This window comes from Rhamphochromis sp. 'chilingali', assembly GCF_963969265.1.
Source record: "Rhamphochromis sp. 'chilingali' genome assembly, chromosome: 10".
Classification (NCBI taxonomy): domain Eukaryota; kingdom Metazoa; phylum Chordata; class Actinopteri; order Cichliformes; family Cichlidae; genus Rhamphochromis; species Rhamphochromis sp. 'chilingali'.
In genome coordinates, this window is record NC_137937.1 from 39245465 (window position 1) to 39270332 (window position 24868).

Consider the following 24868-nt stretch of genomic DNA (forward strand, 5'->3'; position numbering starts at 1 on the left):
TTAGTGTGTAGTTAGTGTGCAGTTAGTGTGTAGTTAGTGTGCAGTTAGTGTGTAGTCAGTGTGCAGTTAGTGTGCAGTCAGTGTGCAGTTAGTGTGCAGTTAGTGTGTAGTCAGTGTGTAGTTAGTGTGTAGTTAGTGTGCAGTCAGTGTGCAGTCAGTGTGCAGTCAGTGTGCAGTTAGTGTGTAGTCAGTGTGCAGTCAGTGTGCAGTCAGTGTGCAGTTAGTGTGCAGTCAGTGTGCAGTCAGTGTGCAGTTAGTGTGCAGTTAGTGTGTAGTCAGTGTGTAGTTAGTTTGTAGTCAGTGTGTAGTCAGTGTGTAGTCAGTGTGCAGTCAGTGTGCAGTCAGTGTGCAGTTAGTGTGCAGTTAGTGTGCAGTTAGTGTGTAGTCAGTGTGCAGTCAGTGTGTAGTTAAGTGTGTAGTCAGTGTGCAGTCAGTGTGTAGTCAGTGTGTAGTTAGTTTGTAGTTAGTGTGCAGTCAGTGTGTAGTCAGTGTGTAGTCAGTGTGTAGTTAAGTGTGTAGTCAGTGTGCAGTCAGTGTGTAGTCAGTGTGCAGTTAGTGTGCAGTCAGTGTGCAGTTAGTGTGCAGTTAGTGTGTAGTTAGTGTGTAGTCAGTGTGCAGTCAGTGTGCAGTTAGTGTGTAGTCAGTGTGTAGTCAGTGTGCAGTCAGTGTGCAGTTAGTGTGTAGTCAGTGTGCAGTTAGTGTGCAGTCAGTGTGCAGTCAGTGTGCAGTTAGTGTGCAGTTAGTGTGTAGTCAGTGTGTAGTTAGTTTGTAGTCAGTGTGTAGTCAGTGTGCAGTTAGTGTGCAGTCAGTGTGCAGTTAGTGTGCAGTTAGTGTGTAGTCAGTGTGCAGTTAGTGTGTAGTTAAGTGTGTAGTCAGTGTGCAGTTAGTGTGTAGTCAGTGTGTAGTTAGTTTGTAGTTAGTGTGCAGTCAGTGTGTAGTCAGTGTGTAGTCAGTGTGTAGTTAAGTGTGTAGTCAGTGTGCAGTCAGTGTGTAGTCAGTGTGCAGTTAGTGTGCAGTCAGTGTGCAGTTAGTGTGCAGTTAGTGTGTAGTTAGTGTGTAGTCAGTGTGCAGTCAGTGTGCAGTTAGTGTGTAGTCAGTGTGTAGTCAGTGTGCAGTCAGTGTGCAGTTAGTGTGTAGTCAGTGTGCAGTTAGTGTGCAGTCAGTGTGCAGTCAGTGTGCAGTTAGTGTGCAGTTAGTGTGTAGTCAGTGTGTAGTTAGTTTGTAGTCAGTGTGTAGTCAGTGTGCAGTTAGTGTGCAGTCAGTGTGCAGTTAGTGTGCAGTTAGTGTGTAGTCAGTGTGTAGTTAGTTTGTAGTCAGTGTGTACTCAGTGTGCAGTCAGTGTGTAGTCAGTGTGCAGTTAGTGTGTAGTCAGTGTGCAGTTAGTGTGCAGTCAGTGTGCAGTCAGTGTGCAGTCAGTGTGTAGTCAGTGTGTAGTTAGTTTGTAGTCAGTGTGTAGTCAGTGTGCAGTCAGTGTGCAGTTAGTGTGTAGTCAGTGTGCAGTTAGTGTGCAGTCAGTGTGCAGTCAGTGTGCAGTCAGTGTGCAGTTAGTGTGCAGTCAGTGTGTAGTCAGTGTGCAGTTAGTGTGTAGTCAGTGTGTAGTTAGTTTGTAGTCAGTGTGTAGTCAGTGTGCAGTTAGTGTGCAGTCAGTGTGCAGTCAGTGTGCAGTTAGTGTGCAGTCAGTGTGCAGTTAGTTTGTAGTCAGTGTGTAGTCAGTGTGTAGTCAGTGTGCAGTTAGTGTGTAGTCAGTGTGTAGTTAGTTTGTAGTCAGTGTGTAGTCAGTGTGCAGTTAGTGTGCAGTCAGTGTGCAGTCAGTGTGTAGTTAGTGTGCAGTCAGTGTGTAGTCAGTGTGCAGTCAGTGTGTAGTCAGTGTGTAGTTAGTTTGTAGTCAGTGTGTAGTCAGTGTGCAGTCAGTGTGTAGTTAAGTGTGTAGTCAGTGTGTAGTCAGTGTTTAGTTAGTGTGCAGTCAGTGTGCAGTCAGTGTGCAGTTAGTGTGCAGTTAGTGTGTAGTCAGTGTGTAGTTAGTAGTCAGTGTGCAGTTAGTGTGCAGTCAGTGTGCAGTTAGTGTGCAGTTAGTGTGCAGTCAGTGTGCAGTTAGTGTGCAGTTAGTGTGTAGTTAGTTTGTAGTCAGTGTGTAGTCAGTGTGTAGTTAGTAGTCAGTGTGCAGTCAGTGTGCAGTCAGTGTGCAGTTAGTGTGCAGTTAGTGTGTAGTCAGTGTGTAGTTAGTTTGTAGTCAGTGTGTAGTCAGTGTGCAGTCAGTGTGTAGTCAGTGTGTAGTCAGTGTGTAGTTAGTGTGTAGTGAGTGTGCAGTCAGTGTGTAGTTAGTTTGTAGTCAGTGTGCAGTCAGTGTGTAGTCAGTGTGCAGTCAGTGTGTAGTCAGTGTGTAGTCAGTGTGTAGTTAGTGTGTAGTGAGTGTGCAGTCAGTGTGTAGTTAGTGTGTAGTGAGTGTGTAGTTAGTGTGTAGTTAGTGTGCAGTCAGTGTGTAGTGAGTGTGTAGTTAGTTTGTAGTCAGTGTGTAGTTAGTGTGTAGTCAGTGTGTAGTCAGTGTGTAGTGAGTGTGTAGTGAGTGTGTAGTTAGTGTGTAGTCAGTGTGTAGTGAGTGTGTAGTTAGTGTGTAGTCAGTGTGTAGTCAGTGTGTAGTGAGTGTGTAGTGAGTGTGTAGTCAGTGTGCAGTTAGTGTGCAGTCAGTGTGTAGTCAGTGTGTAGTTAGTTTGTAGTCAGTGTGTAGTCAGTGTGTAGTCAGTGTGCAGTTAGTGTGCAGTCAGTGTGTAGTCAGTGTGTAGTTAGTTTGTAGTCAGTGTGTAGTCAGTGTGTAGTCAGTGTGTAGTTAGTTTGTAGTTAGTGTGTAGTCAGTGTGTAGTGAGTGTGTAGTCAGTGTGTAGTCAGTGTGTAGTTAGTTTGTAGTCAGTGTGTAGTTAGTGTGCAGTCAGTGTGTAGTTAGTTTGTAGTCAGTGTGTAGTGAGTGTGTAGTCAGTGTGTAGTCAGTGTGTAGTTAGTTTGTAGTCAGTGTGTAGTTAGTTTGTAGTCAGTGTGTAGTCAGTGTGTAGTTAGTTTGTAGTCAGTGTGTAGTGAGTGTGTAGTCAGTGTGTAGTCAGTGTGTAGTTAGTTTGTAGTCAGTGTGTAGTTAGTTTGTAGTCAGTGTGTAGTCAGTGTGTAGTGAGTGTGTAGTCAGTGTGCAGTTAGTTTGTAGTCAGTGTGTAGTGAGTGTGTAGTCAGTGTGTAGTCAGTGTGTAGTTAGTTTGTAGTCAGTGTGTAGTTAGTGTGCAGTCAGTGTGTAGTCAGTGTGTAGTGAGTGTGTAGTCAGTGTGTAGTCAGTGTGTAGTTAGTTTGTAGTCAGTGTGTAGTCAGTGTGTAGTGAGTGTGTAGTCAGTGTGTAGTCAGTGTGTAGTTAGTTTGTAGTCAGTGTGTAGTCAGTGTGTAGTTAGTGTGCAGTCAGTGTGTAGTTAGTTTGTAGTCAGTGTGTAGTTAGTTTGTAGTCAGTGTGTAGTCAGTGTGTAGTTAGTGTGCAGTCAGTGTGTAGTTAGTGTGCAGTCAGTGTGTAGTTATTGTGTAGTCAGTGTGTAGTCAGTGTGTAGTGAGTGTGTAGTTAGTGTGTAGTCAGTGTGTAGTGAGTGCGTAGTTAGTGTGTAGTGTGGTCAGTGTGTAGTCAGTGTGTAGTCAGTGTGTAGTCAGTGTGTAGTGAGTGTGTAGTCAGTGTGTAGTTAGTTTGTAGTCAGTGTGTAGTTAGTGTGCAGTCAGTGTGTAGTTAGTTTGTAGTCAGTGTGTAGTGAGTGTGTAGTCAGTGTGTAGTCAGTGTGTAGTTAGTTTGTAGTCAGTGTGTAGTTAGTTTGTAGTCAGTGTGTAGTCAGTGTGTAGTTAGTTTGTAGTCAGTGTGTAGTGAGTGTGTAGTCAGTGTGTAGTCAGTGTGTAGTGAGTGTGTAGTGAGTGTGTAGTTAGTTTGTAGTCAGTGTGTAGTGAGTGCGTAGTTAGTGTGTAGTGTGGTCAGTGTGTAGTTAGTGTGTAGTCAGTGTGTAGTCAGTGTGTAGTCAGTGTGTAGTGTAGTCAGTAGTGTTGTGTGTGTCAGAACAATGAGGCGCCTGCTGAGTGTTACAGGTGTTACAGCAGTGACACATCTGCTGCTGTCAGGCCTGCAGGTATCAGGCTGTTGTTCTCCTTCATCTCATAGTGGACAGAAATTATTTTTGGAGCGGCACAAATAATTTGTGTGGCATCAGAGTTGATGCAGAACAGCTGATTGTTCTGTAAATAGTTTGAAATGTTTATTTAAAAACGCTTTGGCTGCATTTTTAGGTAAAGACTGAGGCAAAACTCAGTTACTTTTTTGAAGAAGTAACTATATAATTAATTACCCAGCATTGGTCATTGTTTACTGTATTTGCAGACAGAGTTACAGACTCTCTCCCAGACCACAGACTCAGAATACAAGTCAGAGCTTTATGAAAAATAAATAAAGAAAGTTGTGTTTTCAAACTTGGAGTTTAAGTTATTTTTCCTTCCAATAGTGTTAACATGCTACAGGTCATGAACAAGATTGTTTTTAATTGTCATTGTAAGTGGGCTAAAGCAGTTAATTTAAAGTAGTCTAACATAAATGCTGTAATTTGATTACTTTAATAAACATGTAACTTGGATGCTGGCGTGACCACACTGCACACGTCTGCTGTTGGGGCGCTCAGTTTGTGTTCGCTCAGACACGTGAAACATTAGAGGGAACGTTGGTTAGGACACCAGTGCTAATGAGGTCAGATGCATATTTCATGTTTCTGTATGAAATGGTTTAAATGTGATCACTGTGTGATGAACCAGTGGGCTCACTGCACGCTGTGCTTCATCCATCCTCCTCTTCATCGCATTCATTAACCTTTGAACCAAAGCAGAAGAGGAGCAACAACTCCTGAAGGAGAGCAGGACGATCCTTAACTCGACCTGCCAAACACTGATGACCCTGTTGGAGAATGTGGCCAATGTGCTGAGTGTGAGGTTCATGATGAGCCACCAACACAGTCAGAATGAACATTATCACTTTCTTTTCCTCTCACAGTTTCAGCAGTGGGACAAACTGTAGAGACATCAGTGTGAAGAGAGCTCGGCTCAGGTACGGCTCGCTGCGCTGACGGCCCACAGGGGGCGCCGTGCAGGTGTTCCTGTCACGGCCGACGGTAACCTCGGGATGAGTCGAAGCGTTCAGAAAGCTTCTGTGTACTTAGTGTAATTAGTCCATGTAAACTGGAGGAGCCGCCCAAAGTGGTGACACGCTGCACCTACGAGTCTGACTTTGTGACAAAGTGAGGACGGATTTAAAAAGCGGCCCTTTGGGGCCTCGCATGCTATAACTCACTTCTCCACAAGAGGGCACTTAAGAGTTTTGCAGCTTTACAAAATGAGGACTGTTCAGAAAAAGCTGACTTTGCAGATTCTTACAAGTCAGACATCAAAGGGCCCCGAGTGGCTGTACTGTGGACGCCTTCCTGTCATTACTGAAACCAACGCTGTGGTTTCCAGACATCGGACTGCGTGAGGACGCGGCGGGAGGCTGAACTAAACGAAACCTGGGAAACGTGCGCCACACAAACACGGTGTTAAGATTCACTTTAAATGCACTTCTGTGCGCCCGGGTGACTGAAGAGCAGGTCAGTGTGCATCCAGCTTACATAATGGAAAAGATCACAGGTCATGGTGCTCGAACTGCTCAGAGGTCAGAGGTCACGTTAGTTTGACAGCCACAACCGCACATTTAAGCTGAGAGGCCGTCCCGCGGCGCTTCGATGACCTGGGAAGTTGGCGCGGCAGGAGGACATGCGGGCTGAACCGCAGGACGCGTCTTTATGGTCGATAGCACCGCCCACGTGTCGTGTGGCGTGCCACGTGACTCAGGTCTGCAGGCAGAGCGCCGCCTCGCAGTGAAGCTGAACGAACGAGCAGCACGGCGCAGGTCCCCGCTCAGGTGTGTCTGTCACACTCGGGCCAGCGACGATCACACAAACACCTCCACCCGCTCCTCTGTCACTCCAACCCTCCGCACGTCCTCCTCCGTTCATGAACCTCCCCTGACGTCTTCCTCTTTTCCACCTGCCCGACTGGCCCATCTTCATTGTCCTTCGTCCATCAGAGCAGAGGGCGCCGTGTGCTGCGATTAGCTAGGAGAGGACACGCCCAGCACACAGACGCAGCTTCCAGCACGCCTAATCCCAGCGTGAGCTCACTTCCTGTTCTCGCTGATTTTGAAATAAAACACAGAGGTTGTGTCCGTCTTCTTTATACAGTCTGTGGGAGATGAGCAGGTGCTGCAGGAAACACTGAAACACACACACACTTAATGCTGCACGCTTTATTAAACTCCTCCTACAAAAACACGATAGAAAAAGACTCAGACTCAAACACTGAACGTCGTACAGAGACGAAACACACTGTGAGGAAGCAGCGCCTCCTGCAGGACGCCACGGGTTACTACAGCCTCCCCGCTCCGTACTAAAGCTGTGATCGCTCACCTGCTCAGGTGTGTTTGTCGCCTCAGAGCTGCTCAAAATGACTCTGCCTCCATTTTTGTCGTTTGTCCAGCTCGTTACAAAAACATTAACGAGTGACGTCGTTGTGTCCGAATCGTCACATCGAACAGGCTGAAAACAGCAAAGACCGCCTACAAAAGCACTGATTGGATAACGCAGCAGCTGATGCCTCAGGGAGGTGGGTGGCGGTCACTGGGTGGTGCAGCAGGATGGAGGTGGAGGCGCTCCCTCGCCTCCTCTAAAATCACTCTAAGTGTCAAACATCACAGCCAGTGTGCAACAAACATCACGTGACACAAAGACGAGCTCTGATTGGTCGCTCAGAGAGCAAAAAAATAAAAATAGAAGAGGCAGAGGCGCGGCTCCTCCTCCTCACCACTCCTTCTTCTTCTCGTCCATGGAGACGCCCCCGGGCCCGAGCGCCACCACCAGCAGCAGGCCGCCGATCACCGAGGTGGTCTGGAAGAAGTCGTACTTCAGGAAGTCGTGCATGGGCGTGTAGGACGGCACGCTCCAGAAGGCGTTGATGGTGAAGTTGATGCAGAGCAGCCACGCCACCAGCGTGAGCGCCGCCAGCTTCGTCTTAAAGCCCACCGCCACCAGGACCATGAGCGCCGTCCCCACCACGTTCTGCAGGAACTGAACACAACACGCCGTCAGCACAAGGACGACGGTCACGCCCATAATTATTCAGACCCCCAAAGTTACTTTTATTCAACCTGCAAGTTTTCGTCTCCCAAACGATGTGGAGACGAGGCACCAGAGGCATCGCCGCCGCAAACACGCTTCTCTGCTTTTGTTCTCATTGGAGCAAAACGTGCCCCGCCCACAATCATTCACTCGTCTCAGTAATAGAAAAACCTTTAATAGTTATTACAGCAGACGAACGCGTCCTATAATCGCACGTCTCCACGTTTGCTCATTTGTCTTTAGCAGTGAGCTTTCAGGTCGGAGGGTCCCCTCGCCCTGATCTCTAGCTCCGCCCACAGTCTCTGCTGGACTCTGTGGGCGGAGCTGCTCAATGTTAATGTTTGTGTCTGCTAACCGTTTACTTTGCTGTGCTTTGGGTCGTTGTAGTGCTGAGCTGTCTGCTGCTGCCTGATGATGAGGAGGAGGATCTTCATGCTGTTTTTCGTGGTGGCGTTTCCTGTGATGAGCTTCCCCCCGCCCCCCAGGGTGGCTGTAGCTCAGGTGGCAGAGCGGATCAGCCACTAACCAGAAGGTCGGTGGTTCGATCCCAGACTGTCCACCAAGCCGCTGCCCACTGAATCGGCTTGGACTGTTCGGACGGTGATTTTAGGACTGTGGATTTCCCAGAGACTGTGACAGTTTGTGAAGAGCGCGAGTCATTCTGGACACTTTTTGCTCAAATGTAAATAAAAGCGACGCCTCTGGTGCCTCGTCTTCTTCTCTTTTGGCAGACGCCCGTGTCATTTCCTGTCAAAAACAACTTGTTGGTTGAACAAAAGTAAGCTTCTGTCAAATCTTGCCAGGAGTTTGAATAATTACGTGGACACGTGTGGACACGTGTGGGTTTGACTCACGCTGAGCAGGCTGAGGTCAAAGTGCAGCAGCGTCATGAACATGAGGACGAGGAGGACGCGACCTCCCAGCTGCAGGAGGTGCTTCGGCGAGCTCTGATGTCCGAGGGAAGGAACTCCGGCGAACACGCTACGCGCCTCCCCCCTGCACTCTGCCAGGAGGAGGAGGAGGCCCCCGCCCAGCGCCAGGTTCCTGCAGAGGAGGACGAGGAGGATGAAGAACAGCAGATCATGTCTTTGTAGCTCCAACCTGCAGCGTCACGCAAACGTGCAGAACGAGCCGTTTCTGTCCACGACGTCGATAAAGTTATTTCAGAAAGGCGTGACGACTTACCTCATGAGGAACTTGAGGTCCCACAGGATGCTGTAAGCCACCATCTGCAGGTCACACAGAGTCACATGATCAGACTCACAGGTAACATTCTGGGACTCACCTGTATGAAAGTTCACCTGCACCGTGTTGGCAGGACGAAACACGACCTTAACTTTTTCAGTTTAACAGATCTGACCAATCACAGCACTGCATTTGGCATCGAGTGCATGCGCAGCTGCAAACTCGCACCAGTGCTGAACACGCCTGACCACAGCGAGCTGCTGCTCCGGCTCAGCCGGCGCTGCGACATCAGAAACACAGACTAAAGCTTCCGCTCTGGATCCTCAGAGACTGCGCATACCAGCTAGCTCCTGTGTTCACTGAGATATTCAACATCTCTTTATCTCAGTCGGTGATCCCCACATGCTTCAAAGAGTCCATCATTGTTCCTGTCCCGAAGAAACCCCACCCTGCTTCTCTCAATGACTATCGCCCTGTAGCCCTCACCTCAGTAGTGATGAAGTGCTTTGAACGCCTGGTCAGAGACTTCATCATTTCTTCACTACCAGACACACTGGACCCACTACAGTTCGCTTACCGTCCAAATCGTTCCACAGACGATGCCATCTCTCATCTCCTCCACACATCACTCACTCACTTGGACACTAGAAGGGGGAATTATGTTAAAATGCTCTTCATAGACTACAGCTCTGCATTTAACGCCATAATTTCCTCCACACTCACCACCAAGCTGGAGCATCTGGGACTCAGCTCATCTATGTGTCAGTGGATCTCCAACTTCCTAACTGGCAGACCACAGGCAGTAAGGATGGGCGGACATGTCTCAGCCTCCACCACTCTCAGCACTGGAGCCCCCCAGGGGTGTGTTCTGAGCCCCCTGCTGTACTCTTTGTACACATATGACTGCGTGGCCACTACCAGCTCCACCACCATCATCAAGTTTGCTGACGACACCGTCGTGGTGGGCCTGATCTCTGATAACAACGAGACGGCCTACCTGAAGGAGATTAGGAATCTGGAGAACTGGTGCCAGAGGAACAACCTCCTTCTAAACGTCAGTAAGACAAAGGAGCTGATAGTGGACTTCAGCACTAAGCAGGAGAGGAACTACCAGACCCCCGTCATCAACGAGTGCCCAGTGGAGAGAGTGGACAGCTTCAAATACCTCGGAGTTCACATCACGCAGGACCTGTCATGGTCCTGTCACATCAACACCGTGGTGAAAAAGGCCCGACAGCGTCTCTACCACCTCAGACGCTTGAGAGACTTCCAACTGCCCTCCAAGGTGCTCAGGAACTTTTACTCGTGCACCATAGAGAGCATCCTGGCGGGAAACATCTTAACCTGGTTCGGGAACAGCACCATGCAGGACAGACGAGCTCTACAGAGGGTTGTGCGGTCAGCTGAGCGCACCATCCGCTCCGAGCTCCCTGACCTGCACTCAATCTACAGCAGGCGGTGCTGGACCAAGGCCAGGAAGATGGTGAAGGACCTCAGCCATCCCAACAACAGACTGTTCTCTCTGCTGAGGTCAGGAAAGCGATTCCGCTCCCTGAAGACCAACACAGAGAGACTGAGGAGGAGCTTCTTCCCGCAGGCGATACGGTCTCTCAATCACACCACCACACAGTACTGACCCACACATATGGTTCTTACACACACACTGAACTTTCTGGACTTTGGTTTTGCACAACACTGGTCACTATATTCTTCATTTCCAGTTAATACTTGTACAGCTGCTGTTATTGTGTATATATTTATTTATATTTAGATTTCTTCATACATTCTTATATAGTTCTATATTGTGTATTTTGTTGTACAGTTATTTTATTTTCAACTTTAATTTATATATTTTATCTTATTCCTTCCCAGTTAAATTTACCCTTCATTCTAATTTGTGTTGTACAGTTATTTCATTTTTAACCTTAATTTATATTTTATTCCTTCCTAGTTAAATTTACCCTTTTTAATTTTTCATATTTATTTCCTATCTTATTCATAGCCTTTTCCTTTTTTGTTTTCTTTAGGTCACGAGCAGTTGTCCAAGCATTTCACTACATATCGTACTGTGTATGACTGTGTACGTGACAAATAAAATTTGAATTTGAATTTGGATCAAACCGGGAATCGTCCCGGCCGCTGCCTGCTCCCGCCACCTGGATCGTCCACGTTTCTTCCTTTTCTCCTTCGGAAACATCGTCACCTCTTCCTGTGCGCTCCACTTTACCCGGAAATCACAGCGCTTTCAATGTGTCTACAGTACACGCCCCCCCGCACACACACACGGTCAGCTGTGGCTCTTCTTTCAGAGACAAAGAACAAAACGTTTATGTTTCAAACAGGAAACGTTTACTCTGATTTATCATTTAAGACCACAGCAACTTCCTGTTTGGGAGTCTGAAGGCGTGACGGCGCAGTGAAAACCGACTGAAGCTCGCTGACCATCACGTCAAAAACCTGCAATACTAAACATGAAACACGTGTGTGTGTGTGTGTGTGTGTGTGTGTGTGTGTGTGTGTGTGTGTGTGTGTGTGTGTGTGTGTACCTGCAGAGCGATGATCCCAAACAGAGCGCCGCAGGCGTGCTGAACAAAGTTCCTGCTGAGGATCAACACGCAGCAGCCTGCAGACACACACGTGTTACATGTTTAATGTGGAACAACTGAGAGCTCTAAATCACCAATAATCAATCAATCAGAGACTGGTGCAACAACCCAGGTGCTCGCAGAGATCATTACACACACATACGTATAAATGTACAGGCAGGGGACCTCTGTCCCTAACTGTCACCAGTGTGCGAGTCCTCGGAGCCCCGTCTGCATTCGGACCTGCTCGGATCACCACGGTTTTCATTAGATCCTAGTACCTGGTACCAGGTGCTTTAGCAGGTGCTCGGCCGGGGTTCCCAGCGATCTGAGCAGGTATTAAAGTGTGACATCATCAGACTGCATGGCACAGATTGGCTGGTCAGTAGCGTCAGTGTGACGAAGAGCTGCAGATCGAGCAGCAGGTACACCGTCGCCTCCACGTCCACCTTTGCTGTAGCGTTCGCCTTGCATACTAATTATGCTGCAGGACGCTCAGACACGTTGCTATGACGACAGCCACGCAGGTTAGGTAGTACCAGACAGTAATGAGAACCAGGTTAATGGAAAAGGGCCTCATATGTGTACAACGAGGTGTGAAACGCCCGTCCCCACAAGAAGGTGTCAGGGTTACAGTTAGGCTGGGCGTTCAGTGATGGTTAGGGTGAGCATTTTGTCAATTAGATGAAAACGTGTGTGTGTGTGTGTGAGTGTTACCCAGCTGTCCCAGCAGGTTGATGAGGACGAAGAGGTTGGCGATGAAGAGGCCACAGCTCCAGGTGGAGTCGATATACTCGCTCTGCTCGCTCCACTGGAGCCACATCCTGATGCCGTCCTCGAGGAAGGTGCTGACCAGGCAGAGGCGGGCCACGTGGGGGAGGTAGTGTTTGGTCACCCGCAGGAACTAAAGCAGCGGGGTGATCAGCACACTGTTAGTCACTTTATTAATGTAGCACCGACTGCGTTTTTGTACATGCGGGGTTTAAAATACAAAGAGGCACCAAGAGCTGCAGTTCCTCTGACATCCAGCAGAGGCAGCAGTGAGTTGGTCCCCACAGACTCCCATGTTCAAAGAAGTAAACATGTTTACAGCCGGACATCATGCTGCGAGGTCACTGTACTAACAGGCTGAAGCTAAAAATCAGCACAATGTTTCCTTAGATTAAAAACACATCAGCTGCTGATTCATGAGCCACAGCTTCAGGTAGACACGCCCACATATTTATTATTACTTTTAAAATACTTTAACTTGACTCTAACACGGTTGTTTAAATGTGGATTAACCAAGAAGATGATGATCATCGTGTGTGTTTCACGGCTGCGTGGAGGACGTGAGCTACCTGCTGCTGCAGCAACACTTTCTGTGTCGCTCCGTGGCGGAGGGTTACTTTCAGAACTTCCGGTCAGCTGCGCATTGATCGAACCAGACTCCGGTAACAGGTGTTTTCATTGAACCGTTCCCGGTTCGTCAGCAGTGATTCACGGCTGTGAGAAGAAACTATACCGCTCGGGCACGTCAGGACCCCGGCCTCGCCTCCGCGTGAGACCCAGCTGAACCACGAATTCGTTACTTTACTCTCAAACGTACATTTTTATAAAACATTTAAATGTTAATGTGTAAAGCAGCCCTGGAGCGATCAGAGCTCTCCTGAGGTCGAACATCATCTCAGAGGAAAGTCACCCATCATTATTTCCGTTTTCCTACAAGCTGCGAACGTTTCACCAGACTCGATTTAAAATCTGTCACGTTTCAACTTTCCTCGAGTCTCCACAGACACCGTTGGTTTGTAGAAAACACCTGAACACGATCATCCATCGTGTAAAGTCGTTCTTCATTTCGGCCAACAGAACAACTCAATAAAGATCGCATTTTTGGTGTTTTAGTGAGAATGAATCTGCACCACGGTCTTTCCTGTTCCAGCCTCCCGATGACGAAATCTGCTGCTTTGCTTCAAACTTCATGAAAGTTCATTTTAAAGCAACGAAGCTGTTCCGGGGAGCAGCTGGCCTCTGCTTTTCGAGCTGACTAAACTTGTTTTGCAGCAGAAATCACCGAGCTTTCAACAACCAGATGTTTGCGATAACCGGACCGAGTCCCAGCTCAGCGTGTCGCCGCTCCGGGTGCGCGAGCTTACCTGGTCCGCCACATCCTCCGCCTGGCTCATGAGGTCTCCGTGTCCCATCTCTGGCTCCGACGGTAAGGCACTTCAGTGCGGAAAAGCAGCTGCCAGCTCACGTCCCGGTCCGGTCCGCAGTGATGATGAAGATGCCCCGCTGCTGCCTCCTCCGACCCACAATCCTCCGCCCTGAGCAGGTAGGGCGCCCCCTGCGGCCGGGCTGGGTACAGCATGCCACGTGGACCGGTGTTCTGACAAAACGTCCTACCTAAGTAGTTTATGCACATTTGTGCTGTCAGCGCAAATGTAAGTAGGTATGACGGTTTGCCACTTAACTTTGCCCATCAGAGTATGTTTCTAGCTCTTATTAACAAAGGTAGGATGATTTGCCACTGAATTTCGTGTTGTGCGCATGCGTAGAAACAACGGGTAGGATGGTTTGTCAGGTAGGATGGATTCCCAGAACATCGGAACATGAAAGTCTAACCCAGCTCAGATGTGACCCGAACACGTCGGTGGTTCTTGTTCTTTCACGTGGGCTGTGGGGATGTAGAAACACAATGAACATGATGCACGGCTGAGCCACCAGGGGGCGCTGAATGACATAAACACTGATAACTCTGCAGGATGAATAACAGTGTGATCGTTTCATTCTCTCATAATGGTAATAATTTATTTAACGAAACAGAAGTGTTAATAACCGTTTTATGACATCACACACCACGAGAAACAAAGCCGGTTATGAAAACATGATTTATTAATGTTTGCATATTAACAACGATGAAACTGACCGCTGTCAGTCATTGTGCAGGTGTCAGGTGGAAACCTGCAGCTGTGAAACGTTTCTCTCACTGCAAACAGAACACACATGGACAGCAGTCCACCTGTGACCTGCAGCTCCTGCAGCAGCCACCAGTCAAACAAAAGAAAGGTGATCAGAGCTCCACCTGGATGCAGCAATGCATTGTGGGACACGGTGAGGCGGTCAGGGTGGAGCAGATCGGTCCTTGTCCCTCTGTCCTCGCCGCCTCCTCCTCTGAGCACGGTGTCTCTAAAACAACAAACAACAGGCAGCTGGGTTACCTGTGTGTGTGTCTTCCTGTCTAGCTATCTTTGCGAGGACCGAAATCTGCATTTACCATACTTGTGAGAACCAACAGTCACTTGTGAGGACACACAACCTGGTCCTCACAAATTTGAAGCATTTTTGAGGCTCCAAATGTGGTTTTAGTGTCAGGGTTACAGCTAGGCTAGGGTCAGGCATTCATTTTTAATATGGGGCTAGGGAAAGGAAGGTCCTCACTAAAATAGCTGAACGGGGTTGTGTGTGTGTGTGTGTGTGTGTGTGTGTGTGTGTGTGTGTGTGTGTGTGTGTGTGTGTGTGTGTGTGTTAGTATTAGAGTGAAACCTGCAGGTACAGGTGAGATGAGGTCACCTGTCAGGTTCCCTCCTCCTGTGTGGTCTTTAGATCGACTGCAGCAGCTCTGAGCTTTCACTCTGGGCTGTACCTGCTGCACAGGTGCGTCTGTGCTGCTGCAGGGACATTAGCTCACCTGTGACTGTCCACATATTTATGCTGCGCACTCTTCGCTGACACACCTGTTACATACATGAAGTTAGTCATTAAATATAAAGCAGATATGTACCTGCAAGTGGAGGTAGTGTGTGCGTGTCCTGCAGTGTGCGTGTCGAGCTGCAGCTTCACTGTAGAAAAACTTTTTGCAGAGTCGACACATGAAGCCACAAACAGGAACCACAAAACTGCTTCCTGTGGGGACAGAGAGTAAAGCGTCACTTCCTGTTTGTCGCAGAGACACGAGACAAAATCCACAGACACACTGATCTACGCCTTCTGGATTTTCTCTCTACAGATCGTCCACCGGGGGGCGACAAAGCTCCATCAGCTGGTTTCGACCTCCGGGACGTACCGCACGCCGTGCTGGGGTCATACTCTGCTCGCCGCTTGTCCTCCTCTTCCTCAGCCACCTGAAACAGTTTAAAGTCGTCACTCCTGAATCGTGATTTCACTCAACGCCACAGGACGTCCTGATTTTACCTTTTCCTTTGTTGCTGCATCCTCTTCCTCGTCAGCTACATCCACTTCTTCCTCCACCACCGCCCCCTCCTCCTCTTCCTCCCCCTCCTCCTCGAAGCAGCCGACAGCATCCACAGTGATGAGCTCCTCCTCCTGAGCCTCCTCCAGGAGCACCTGGGAGGAAACAGGAAACATCAGCTGTCCCACAGAGGGGCGGGACATCCTGCTGAGCAGCGCCCCACAGAGTGGATCCCGCCGTTGACGGTCACGCGGACAGTCGTTGCTTCGCTTTGTTTCACTGAAGTTTTTAGTGAACACAGACTCAGGATACACGTCACCACCAGCGTCTGCGACACTGACCACCTGACAGCCACAGCCATTGGCTTCCTGCTGTCACCTGACTGCCGACGCCCTCACTCACCTGCTGTTTATGTTCCGATGACTTCATGTGCTCCACAAACTTCCTGGGCGTCCTGAAGTGACGTCCGCACACCGGACAGAAGGGCCGGCAAAGCTGCTTGCACATCTGGAACGAACGAACACACACACACACACACACACACACACACACACACACACACACACACACACACACACACACAGTCTTCTATTGACATTTTAATCTGCACAGTTGGCAAGTACACTGACAGTAAAGGGCTATTCTATTCTATTCTACTCTGATCTCTGTTGGGTAAGGAGGCGTGTCTGCGCTGATACGTCATCATCACGTCTCACTCTCACCTTGTGTCGTTTGGTCCGCCGATGAATGATGACATCACCGCTGAAGTGAGTCTGACAGGTGTCACACCAGCGCTGCGACTCACGGCGGCGCCCCCTGCTGGCAGAGTGACACACCTGAAGGTTTTCAAACTAAACAAATCAGAGCCCCTGATCTGTGTGTGTGTGTGTGTGTGTGTGTTCACCTGTCCTGCGGTGTGTGTGTGTTGAGGTGGATGCAGTGTGTGATCTCCTGCAGCTTCTTCACGTGTTCAGGTCCTGCCATGTGCTCCTGAAACAGCTGGAAATAAACAGAGCACACCTGTAGACACCTGTGCACGTCCACCTGTCACATGACCTGACATCCACAGCTGGTGCAGATGTGCAGACTGAGGTTGGTGACGTTGTGTCTGGTCAGCTGTTCGTCACAGAGCTCAAGTTATTACAGGTGTGTCTGGATGAAGCCACCTGATTGGTCAGGACTCACAGCGACGGCTGCAGAGCCAAGCTCACCTGTTCCAGGACGTGCAGCAGTGGCATCGCATTATTCATCATCAAAGCACTGAGGGAGGGGCACGAACCGCGCTCTGACCTCTGTGGTCCAGGTGTAACTGGCTGCTCTTCACTACTGTTTCCCCTTCTGTTTACCTCGCGTGTCTGAATTTACAGTTTTTCATTTTGCAAAATCATCATGCAGAGCTCGGGTGCATCCCTGCTCCTGTTTCCCACCTGCAGACAGTCTTTACGCTGCCGCCTGCCTTTGGTGGCTTTTTGGCAGAACTGTAACGTTCAGCAGTCGCCTCAGTGTTCTCTCACACAACAAAACCACACGCTAACCACATGCTGACTGTACTCCAAACACGCTAAACGTCGCTAATCTTTCACATCTCAAAACTCTCTTTTTATCTCGCTCTCTCTCTCTCGCCGTCGTACTCCAAAAACTCCTCCCTCTTCCTAAACGACCTAATGTCACGTGTTGCTATATCATTTTTTAATTGGTCAACATGGTACATTTTTCCACCAATAGGAAAGGGTCGCAGGAGCGCGTTCCTTAGAAAACACCCGTTTTGTCTGCAGTTCGTGGCGGCTTTGAAGATGATGCTGCTGCGTCGGCCATGTTTGTCGGGTCATCCGTTGTTTTAAATCGGCTGCTAGTCGATCGATGAGCCTCGGAGCGTTCACAGCCGCTCGCTGCTGTCAGTGACTCTGACTTTAAAACAGGAAGCAGGTGCATGCGCTAACTGGGCAGAGGCAACAGCAAATGTTTCCAGATGTTAGCAAAGACTTGCTGTGGAGAAAGCTGTGGATGTCCTGAGTAGGGGTGGGTTTTTATAATCCATTCATTAAAATCCTGAATCGATTTTTTAACATAAATTTATTTTGCCCGAAACGCCAGAACCTCAGGTGAAACCTCACAAAATTTCAACAACCACCAAACAGCTAAAACAGTAAATGAGAGCAGGAACACGATTCTGCACGGAGACGTGAACACACAGCGCGGAGCCGCGGATCAGAGTCAGCGAGATGTGACTTTCTGACCGACGGCACGGACACGGTCGGGGCTGAAAGCCGACAGCTCGCTGATGCTGATGTTTCAGCGGGTCGGCGCTTTGTGTTCACGCCCTTTTTGCGCCGATTCTAAAGCTGTTAGTTTATCTCTCTCCAAACAACACTGACCGAACCAGGATAAAATCTCACTTCATGCACAGCTCTCTCGCTCTCTGTTTCCTGCATTATTCGCTTGCTTGTTACGCACCAGTCTACTGTTGTTTACAGGCTGTCGGTCGCTGTTTTGTTTTTTCGTTTACATACTTCTGAAAAGAAAACCTCATTTCTGCTGTTCAATACTGAACAAATTTAAACTTTCTAAAATTATGCAAAATGTAAAACGCCGTGTCTCTAATAAAACCGCTGTAACTTCAGAGGTGACGTTCATATGTTGATTCATGGTTTTCTTTCATTTTTGATCTACTGCAGAACATTTTTATAAAATCCAGAACAGGAAAATCTCCTTCATGTTTCTGTGTTTTATCTTCAGCTACTTTGACACAAAGGCCTCACTGTGACGCTCACACCTGTGATAAAGTCTTGCGTGTGTCAGCTTCCTTTTTATTGATACAAAAATATGTAAATGTACTGATCTGAATTATAATATTTCTGACTGTCAAAATTTCCCAGATTCAAATCGAATTTAATCGAATCGATTCTAGAAATCAGTGACGACACCCAGCCCTAGTCCTGAGTGTGCTGAGGACACCTGACTCAGGTAAGACTGAACGAGGCAGAGGAAGAAGAAGAAGAGCCGAGGGTTTCTTACCAGGAGAGAGCGACACGTGAGGTCACAGACGTGACAGTGGAGTCCGCCCGTCTGTCTCTCGGCCGTCCTGTCCGTCTGTCCAAACTCTCGGCTCTCGCTGCTCTGCTGGATGGTGACCTTCAGTGACCCCACGCCCTGCAGCTATAAACACATCACGGTAGGTTACCTGACAGTCAGGTGTGTCTCCATTACTCTGTGGTTCCGACTGCAGATGGAGCATCGCATGGTTCTTTACCTCGGCCACTCTGCTGTCCTCGCTGTCCTCTGCTGCCCCCTGCTGGCCGGGAGGAGGAACATCTGGTGACACAGAGAGGGAAGCTTTATCAATCCGCAGCACAGGACTGAAAATCAGCCTGAAGGATGCCACAGAGACACACCTGCCGCTGGAGCACATGACCCGGGGACTCTGCTGGGCGGAGCAGCGTCGTCCTCCATCCTGTGAAAAACATCAAAAACACACCGAGTGAGTCGAGTTCCTCAGATGTCAGACAGTGACGTCGTTTGTTCCTAGCAGACGACCTCCCAACCTTGCTCGCTTTGAATCCGATTCTTCTGATCCTCCCTCCAACCCCACGCCTCCAGGCTGGCTCGGCCCATCAGCACCCCTCTCTTCTTCTGTGGCGGTGGAGCTGCAGCGTGGCCAGCTCTCAGTACTTCCTGTTTCTGACGCCTGGACAAACACAAGGCATTAAACCAGCAGGAGCTGGGGCTGCAGCGGGGACGGGGAGGCAGAGTCTGTTTTGGGTACCTGCTGGGGTGGAGGCGGCCTCCTCTGAGCAGCACAGACAGGGAATCGAACCCTCGCCAATGCACTTCCTGCAGTGGGTATAAAACACCTGCAGGTGGAGACCAACATGTGAAGCAGCGTTTATCAGCAGCACCCACAATGCATTTCACCTTCTATAAGTTTATCACACATTCAAATCCACGACAGACGTCTGAACCGTCACGCCTGCTCTGAAAGACCTGACATGTGTGTCAGGTTCAAGTCAGAGAAACAACACCTGACACAGGTAACTCACCTGTCTGTCCTCTGTGGCTGTTTGACCATGATGAAGGCGTGCTGACCTCTGACCTCTCAGCAGCTGTACCTGCAAAGATGAAGTTTCTCCTCTGACGTCCGTCATATATGAATGTAAAGCAGTTTTCTTACAGATTCATAACGTGTCTGAATGATTTTAATATGAATTCTGGGAATCAGCCGATAAACAAACCAGCTTTAAATCAGCACATTAAACAGAAATCTGGCACTAAATCAAACCGCAGTTCCAGGACAAGCAGAGGGAGGAGACTTTTGTCATTTCCAAGTCTTTAACATTACAGGCTTCACTTCTGTCACGGAGCTCATTACAAACCTCGAAGCGTAAAGCCGCGGAGAATCAGGTCTGCTATTTGGTGTGTAAGCCGAATTAAAACCGGGCTTTTAGAGACTCGTAATATGTCTTTATAAATTTCTTATCTGAAACTTTACTCAATCAGCAACGAAACAAACAATAAATTAGCACATTTTCAACAGAGACATCCCACTACTAGCTATTAGGCTAACAAGCTAAACTAACGTCTCCAAACAAACACAGTCTGACTTTAAACTTTTTCCTCTATCGTCCTGTTTAAAGACACGAACTAGTTTAATAATCAGAGTTTACACGTTTAAATTGAACTCCAGGTTACTTTAGCTCACCTTAATGTTCAGCAGATGCTAAAGCTAGCTCAGTTACAAGTAAACACATACTGACGATGATACTTGTGTCTTCTGTCGCCCCCTGCCGGCGCGGAGGAAGACATGCGGCCAGCTGAGGAACTACAGGGTTCAGATCCTGGGCCATCTGATCTCAGGAATTCGCATGATAAGGTGGGGCCAGGTTTCACAATGAGCTTACCTGAAACTCTGGCTGATTGGGACCCACACCCAGTTTCCCACCTTGGCTCAGGCGATTAGAGGATCATCAGGGGTCCTTTTGTCCCTCTGTGGGGGGAAACTCCCACTAGGTTTATATCTGGGACTCTCCACCATTTGACCTTAGAACTGAAGAAGCTTCTCGGATGAGAGGTGAAACGTCTTCAAGCAACTTAAAGAAGTCCAGACGCTTTTCTTTGCAAGCTCCTTAGACTACGATGACCTGGATGACTGAGAACCTTCACAGACATACAGGGTTCAGAGGTACACGGAATCATCTGTGCACGTTTATATTTGTGCTGTTTTCTGCTACAGTCGGCTTTTCAGAATTCTTTTTTCTGTGTTTCTGTTTCTTCCCAGTCACCAAAAACATTTCAGAAATAACAGATGGGCTGCAGATTTATCCAATAAATTCAGCTAACAGCAAGAAACAGTAAGTAAACTGCATAAAGAGCAAAAATGCAGTTTGTGTTTTTAGTTATTGTTTAATTTTTAATTTATTGTAAATATTGTGCATAATAAAAATAAATTTAATTAATAAAAAGTGAAATGTTTTTTTTTTATAGCTTTTGTGTATTTTACAACAGTTTTGGATTACATTGGTGATCAATGTGCATCACCCCTAAAATAAAACAAAATAGAATCTGTGCCTAGGCTGCGTATATTTGCATGTAGCAGTGAGTAAAACAATAAATGAAGTAGAGTGTTGTTTCTTCAGCTGTGTTTCGTGGCCTCTGATTGGCTGGTCTGGAAGTCTGGTAGTTATTTGCAGCTTGTGGTAAATCTGCTGGAATTTCCTGGAGAAGAGCCGCAGTGTGTCGCAGACAGGAAGCACTTCCTGAGATGATCTCTCAGAGATTTATGGCGGAATAAAAGCGTCTGAGTGTGAACGGTAATGTTTCTGACAGAGAGCAGCAGTCGTTATATTTCATCTTTCTGCTGTGTCACGTTGGGCTCAGCTGCTGTAACGTCTCACAGTAATCATCCCAGCGCTGACGGATGTACAGCTGAGGTTCTGATCCTGGACAAATGCAAGACTCCTGGAGGTCGTGCCTCCCTGTCGTCATTATTTTGATATGAGTGACGTGATGATGCCAATAAGCAAAGCAGCTGATGTCTTTATAGCAGCACACACACACAGTTGTTTTCATATCTTAGTGGGGACATCTAACTGACATAATGCCTTCCCTAGCTGCTTACTCTAACCATAACCTAACTGTAACCCTGACACTAAAACCACGTTTCAAAAACAAAGTGCTGAGCTTTTTAAACGTGTTGTGTTGGGCTCGGGCTGCAGGACCTCCTGAAACAGGCCGGACTGAACCAGATTTAGATTCTTGGAAGTCGGAGTTCCTCTGAGACAGCAGCTGGAATGAAATCCTCTCCATGCATCTGTCTGACATTCACAGGAAACTGAAGCAACATGTGGTGAAACGATCAGCCAGAAGCAAAGCCAGGCCGTGCTCCAGCTGCTCTGAAGCCTCCACGTTCCATTCAGGCTCCTCAGCACCGTTAGCCTTCAGGACTGAAACATGAAGCACCAAAGCCTGCAGTTCCTCTAGCATCCAGCAGAGGCAGTAGTGAGTCAATCCACACCAGTGACTGTAGAAAACATGGGCTGTATCCCAATTCAGGGTCTGCAGCCTTAAAGGCCGCATTTTAAGGCCGATTACGGCATTAATTAGTTAGATGCCTTCTAACTAATAGCCTGCTAGCTAGCTTGGTTAGAAGCTAGCTAGCAGGAGTTGATAACTCCCTCTCTTGCCCAAATAAATTCATTTGAGGTTGCAAGAACCCAAAATGGTACTAGCCCAAACTGAAATGCCCCTTTTTAGAGTTAACTGGGCAAGCACTGCCCGCCCTGCTTGCCCAGACATGCACTGGAAGGAGGAAAAACTGTCTATAACCTCAGTGCTATGAGTGAAAATGTGAAGGTCTGTTAGAGGCCAGAGGTCAGTTTGTAAACCTTTATTCATAATTTTAAAAAAAGTTTCACACAACAGATCTGACAGGAGACGCAGGCTCGAACGCCCAGCACGCCAAGTGTCCATGTCACTGCCCCGTGTGATGTCAGAGTAATGTTCGCATATACAGAGAAGAAGAAAATCAGAGACGCCTGTACAGAGGAGGTGACATCATGAAGCTCAGTAGATGTCCTGGTCATAGTCTGCGATGTCCATCGGCTGCTTCCTGTCACTGTTAGCCAGGTAGGACGACAGCTCCTCTGACAGAGCCGCAGACAGGTGGAGACAGAGACACGTCAGTGAGACAAACCCGAGTCTTTTAGTTTCCGTTTCTCCCATTTCAAACGCCTGTCTCACCTGCTCCCAGCACTCCCAGTACAGCCGAGGCCGAGGCCGTCCCCAGGTTGTTACGAGCTGTGCAGCGATAGGTCCCAGAGTCCCCCGTCTCCGCCCCCTCAATCTGCAGCCAGCTGGAGAGCTCGAACTTCAGAGGACCGCCTCGAGACTGCGAGAGAGACAATCAGACAGGTACTGAAATCTGTCCCAGAGGGGCGGGGCTGCAGGCTCAGGCGCACGTGTACCTGGACGGAGATGTGCGGGTCGTCTCCGGGCAGGACGACGTCTCGTCCCTCCTTCGTCCACTCGACCAACGCCATCGGAAACGCAAACACTTCACAGAGAAAGATGAGACTGCTGCCCGTCCCGTTCACCTGACTGTGAGGAGGCACCTTAATGACCGGCACTGCCACAGGTGAGAGAGAGGTTAGGCTGGGCGGAGCAGAAATCTCAGACTGTGTGTGTCAGTCATTACATGTGAGGAGCGATCAGCTGACTGATGACCTCAGAGAGCTCACATACAGAGATGAGATGACCTCTGACCTGCAGTTTTACTCTGTGCTGATTTCAGGTGTGTGTGCTCGTGTTTTTGGGCCCTCTGGGGTCCCGTAGGCGCTCAGTGTGAGGCGACCGTTTCCTGGATGAAACGTGAGTTCGCCCCTTTGCTCGATATCTGACGTCTGCTCTTCGTTTCCATTTTTAACTGAAGCCGTGCACGCCTGACCTCTGAACTCTAATGCAGATAAAATGGCGCTCAGCTTGTGGAGCTCAACACATCAAAACAGCTAAACCAGCTCGGCCTGGGCTCCTCCTCTTTACTCCGAGGGCTAAACCACAGAGACGGGGTGAACTGAGGAACTCATCATCATCATCATCAATAGAGCAAGCGCAATCGTATAAATATTTCAGGACCATGATCAATGAAAACTGAACTGCGATGAGAATTGCAAATCAGTCTGCAGAAAGGGTCACAGCGCATTTACTGCCTCAGAAAACCTGCTCATTTCCACACTGACCGAACTATTTGAACTTTGTTGCGTGGTTCGGTCACACCTCTGTCACAGAGCAAACTCACTGGTGGTCTGACAGGTGAGTCACAGCCCTGTTTACCTGCCTGTACTCTAAACAGGTACAGACGATGCTTTATCACTTCTTAATAATGGCTCCATCCTCTACGGGGTCAATTTCAGCTTCTTGCCTCAGAATATGTGTGTGTCCGGTTTAAATATGTGTGCTGTTTTGTGAAAGGAAGCCAAACGATGTCATTCCCCTATAAAGCAAATTTACCTGCAGGTAAAAGTAAAGGAATCATCACCATTATCATCACATGTGAGCTCTCCCAACATATGTACCTTTAAAAATATGAATGAATGAGGTGAGCAGTGGAACAGCAGGTGGTTACCTGCCCTGCGGCTCCCACCTGTCCTGCCTCAGGTGTTCCTACCTGTCCTGCAGGGGCCCCTCCCCGCGGTGTGGAGCTCGGGTGTGGAGTAGACGGCCTCCCTCAGCTGACACATGTTCATGTATGTTCTCCCGTCAGAGCCGCACACCGGCTCCTGCTCCTCACACACGCACTCCTCCTCTTCATCCTCTCCTCCTCCCGCCTCACACCGCAGTCCGCTCCCACACAGCCCGTAGAACACGCTCCGGTTCCCGGGGTCGCAGGGCTGGCCCTCTAGGTTCCCGCACTCCAGGCAGCAGCCGCAGGAGTCCGGCACCAGCCCGGCCCGGCAGCCGCCGGGCAGCGAGCACCGGTCCGGCTGGCACGGCCCGCAGAGCCCCGGCGGCGCTCTGCACGGGCGGAGGCTCAGCCAGAGACAGAGCAGCACCAGAGTCCGCATCTTCATCCGCCGGTACCGGCGGGACTCTGACCGGGAACAGAGACACAACAGAGCCCGGGCTCACACCGGCATCCCCCGCGTCAGACACCGACAGCCTCCGGTCAGAGTCTCGGTAGAGTCTCTGGTTCAGTCCCGGTAGTGTCGTTCAGCGTCCCGGGCTGCTGACGGGCTTTCTGTCTGTGGCAGGTTTGAACAGCTGAGCTGCTCGCGCTGCTTCACTGCACACACGCGCCAGACGCCGCTGTCACGTGTGTCACAATGGACGCAAACAACAGACAGGTTCCGGTTTGACCTTTCAAAGTAAAACATCGTTACAGAGAGAACAGCAGCTCAGACTCTTCATATTCAAATCAAATCAAATCAAATCACTTTTATTGTCACATCACATGTGCAGGTACATTGGTACAGCACATGTGAGTGAAATTCTTGTGTGCGAGCTTCACAAGCAACAGAGTTGTGCAAAATACAATAATGTAAACAAGCAAAATACAAGAATGGCTACATCTGAAACTAATAAATATATGTACAATATATAATAGTATATGCATTTCTGGATGTGTATACTAAATATTTTTCTACGTGTGTGTGTGTGTGTGTGTGTGTGTGTGTGTGTGTGTGTGTGTGTGTATATACACATATTTTACAAATTAAATAGAGTAAACAATAAATAAAATATATAAA

The 24868-nt window shown here is 48.6% G+C and overlaps 3 protein-coding genes across 5 annotated transcripts; all 3 read right to left on the reverse strand.

Moving 5' to 3' along the window:
* Window positions 1-6310: 6310 nt before the first annotated feature.
* Window positions 6311-13298, reverse strand: surf4l (surfeit 4, like). Its single transcript, XM_080893967.1, has 6 exons — window positions 13099-13298; window positions 11681-11867; window positions 10925-11001; window positions 8379-8422; window positions 8048-8237; window positions 6311-7142 (listed from the first exon to the last, which is right to left on the reverse strand). Exons 1-6 carry the CDS (start codon window positions 13144-13146, stop codon window positions 6876-6878), a joined length of 813 nt encoding a protein of 270 aa, XP_080750093.1. The 5' UTR covers window positions 13147-13298; the 3' UTR covers window positions 6311-6875.
* Window positions 13299-13819: 521 nt separating this feature from the next.
* On the reverse strand, window positions 13820-19917 carry ciz1b (cdkn1a interacting zinc finger protein 1b). Of its 3 annotated transcripts, none has more exons than XM_080893966.1 (14): window positions 19831-19917; window positions 19172-19240; window positions 18898-18985; window positions 18677-18819; window positions 18527-18585; window positions 18385-18446; window positions 18150-18290; window positions 16039-16133; window positions 15857-15950; window positions 15537-15641; window positions 15137-15289; window positions 15009-15066; window positions 14727-14848; window positions 13820-14131 (listed from the first exon to the last, which is right to left on the reverse strand). In XM_080893966.1, exons 2-14 carry the CDS (start codon window positions 19198-19200, stop codon window positions 14066-14068), a joined length of 1215 nt encoding a protein of 404 aa, XP_080750092.1. In that variant the 5' UTR covers window positions 19201-19240; window positions 19831-19917; the 3' UTR covers window positions 13820-14065. The 3 variants fall into 3 exon arrangements, with proteins under 3 accessions (XP_080750092.1, XP_080750090.1, XP_080750091.1); XM_080893964.1 differs by having other exon boundaries at window positions 15857-15953; XM_080893965.1 differs by having other exon boundaries at window positions 15857-15953; window positions 19172-19262; window positions 19831-19874.
* A 2082-nt stretch (window positions 19918-21999) lies between these two features.
* On the reverse strand, window positions 22000-24446 carry kazald3 (Kazal-type serine peptidase inhibitor domain 3). Its single transcript, XM_080893968.1, has 4 exons — window positions 23791-24446; window positions 22592-22752; window positions 22368-22515; window positions 22000-22270 (listed from the first exon to the last, which is right to left on the reverse strand). Exons 1-4 carry the CDS (start codon window positions 24191-24193, stop codon window positions 22191-22193), a joined length of 792 nt encoding a protein of 263 aa, XP_080750094.1. The 5' UTR covers window positions 24194-24446; the 3' UTR covers window positions 22000-22190.
* Between the last annotated feature and the right edge of the window lie 422 nt (window positions 24447-24868).

Excerpts from the sequence above, each read along its gene's own strand:
- surf4l (XM_080893967.1), bottom strand. The coding sequence starts at position 13,146 with ATGGGACACGGAGACCTCATGAGCCAGGCGGAGGATGTGGCGGACCAG. Across the intron at positions 11,868-13,098 it reads CGGAGGATGTGGCGGACCAG|TTCCTGCGGGTGACCAAACA; the intron begins GTAAGCTCGCGC and ends CCGCTGCTTTAG. Across the intron at positions 8,423-10,924 it reads TTGGGATCATCGCTCTGCAG|ATGGTGGCTTACAGCATCCT; the intron begins GTACACACACAC and ends TGTGACCTGCAG.
- ciz1b (XM_080893964.1), bottom strand. The coding sequence starts at position 19,200 with ATGGTCAAACAGCCACAGAGGACAGACAG. Across the intron at positions 18,447-18,526 it reads GTCATGTGCTCCAGCGGCAG|ATGTTCCTCCTCCCGGCCAG; the intron begins GTGTGTCTCTGT and ends CTGTGTCACCAG. Across the intron at positions 15,642-15,856 it reads GGCGGACCAAACGACACAAG|ATGTGCAAGCAGCTTTGCCG; the intron begins GTGAGAGTGAGA and ends CGTTCGTTCCAG.
- kazald3 (XM_080893968.1), bottom strand. The coding sequence starts at position 24,193 with ATGAAGATGCGGACTCTGGTGCTGCTCTGTCTCTGGCTGAGCCTCCGC. Across the intron at positions 22,516-22,591 it reads ACCCGCACATCTCCGTCCAG|TCTCGAGGCGGTCCTCTGAA; the intron begins GTACACGTGCGC and ends TCTCTCTCGCAG. Across the intron at positions 22,271-22,367 it reads ACTGGGAGTGCTGGGAGCAG|AGGAGCTGTCGTCCTACCTG; the intron begins GTGAGACAGGCG and ends CGGCTCTGTCAG.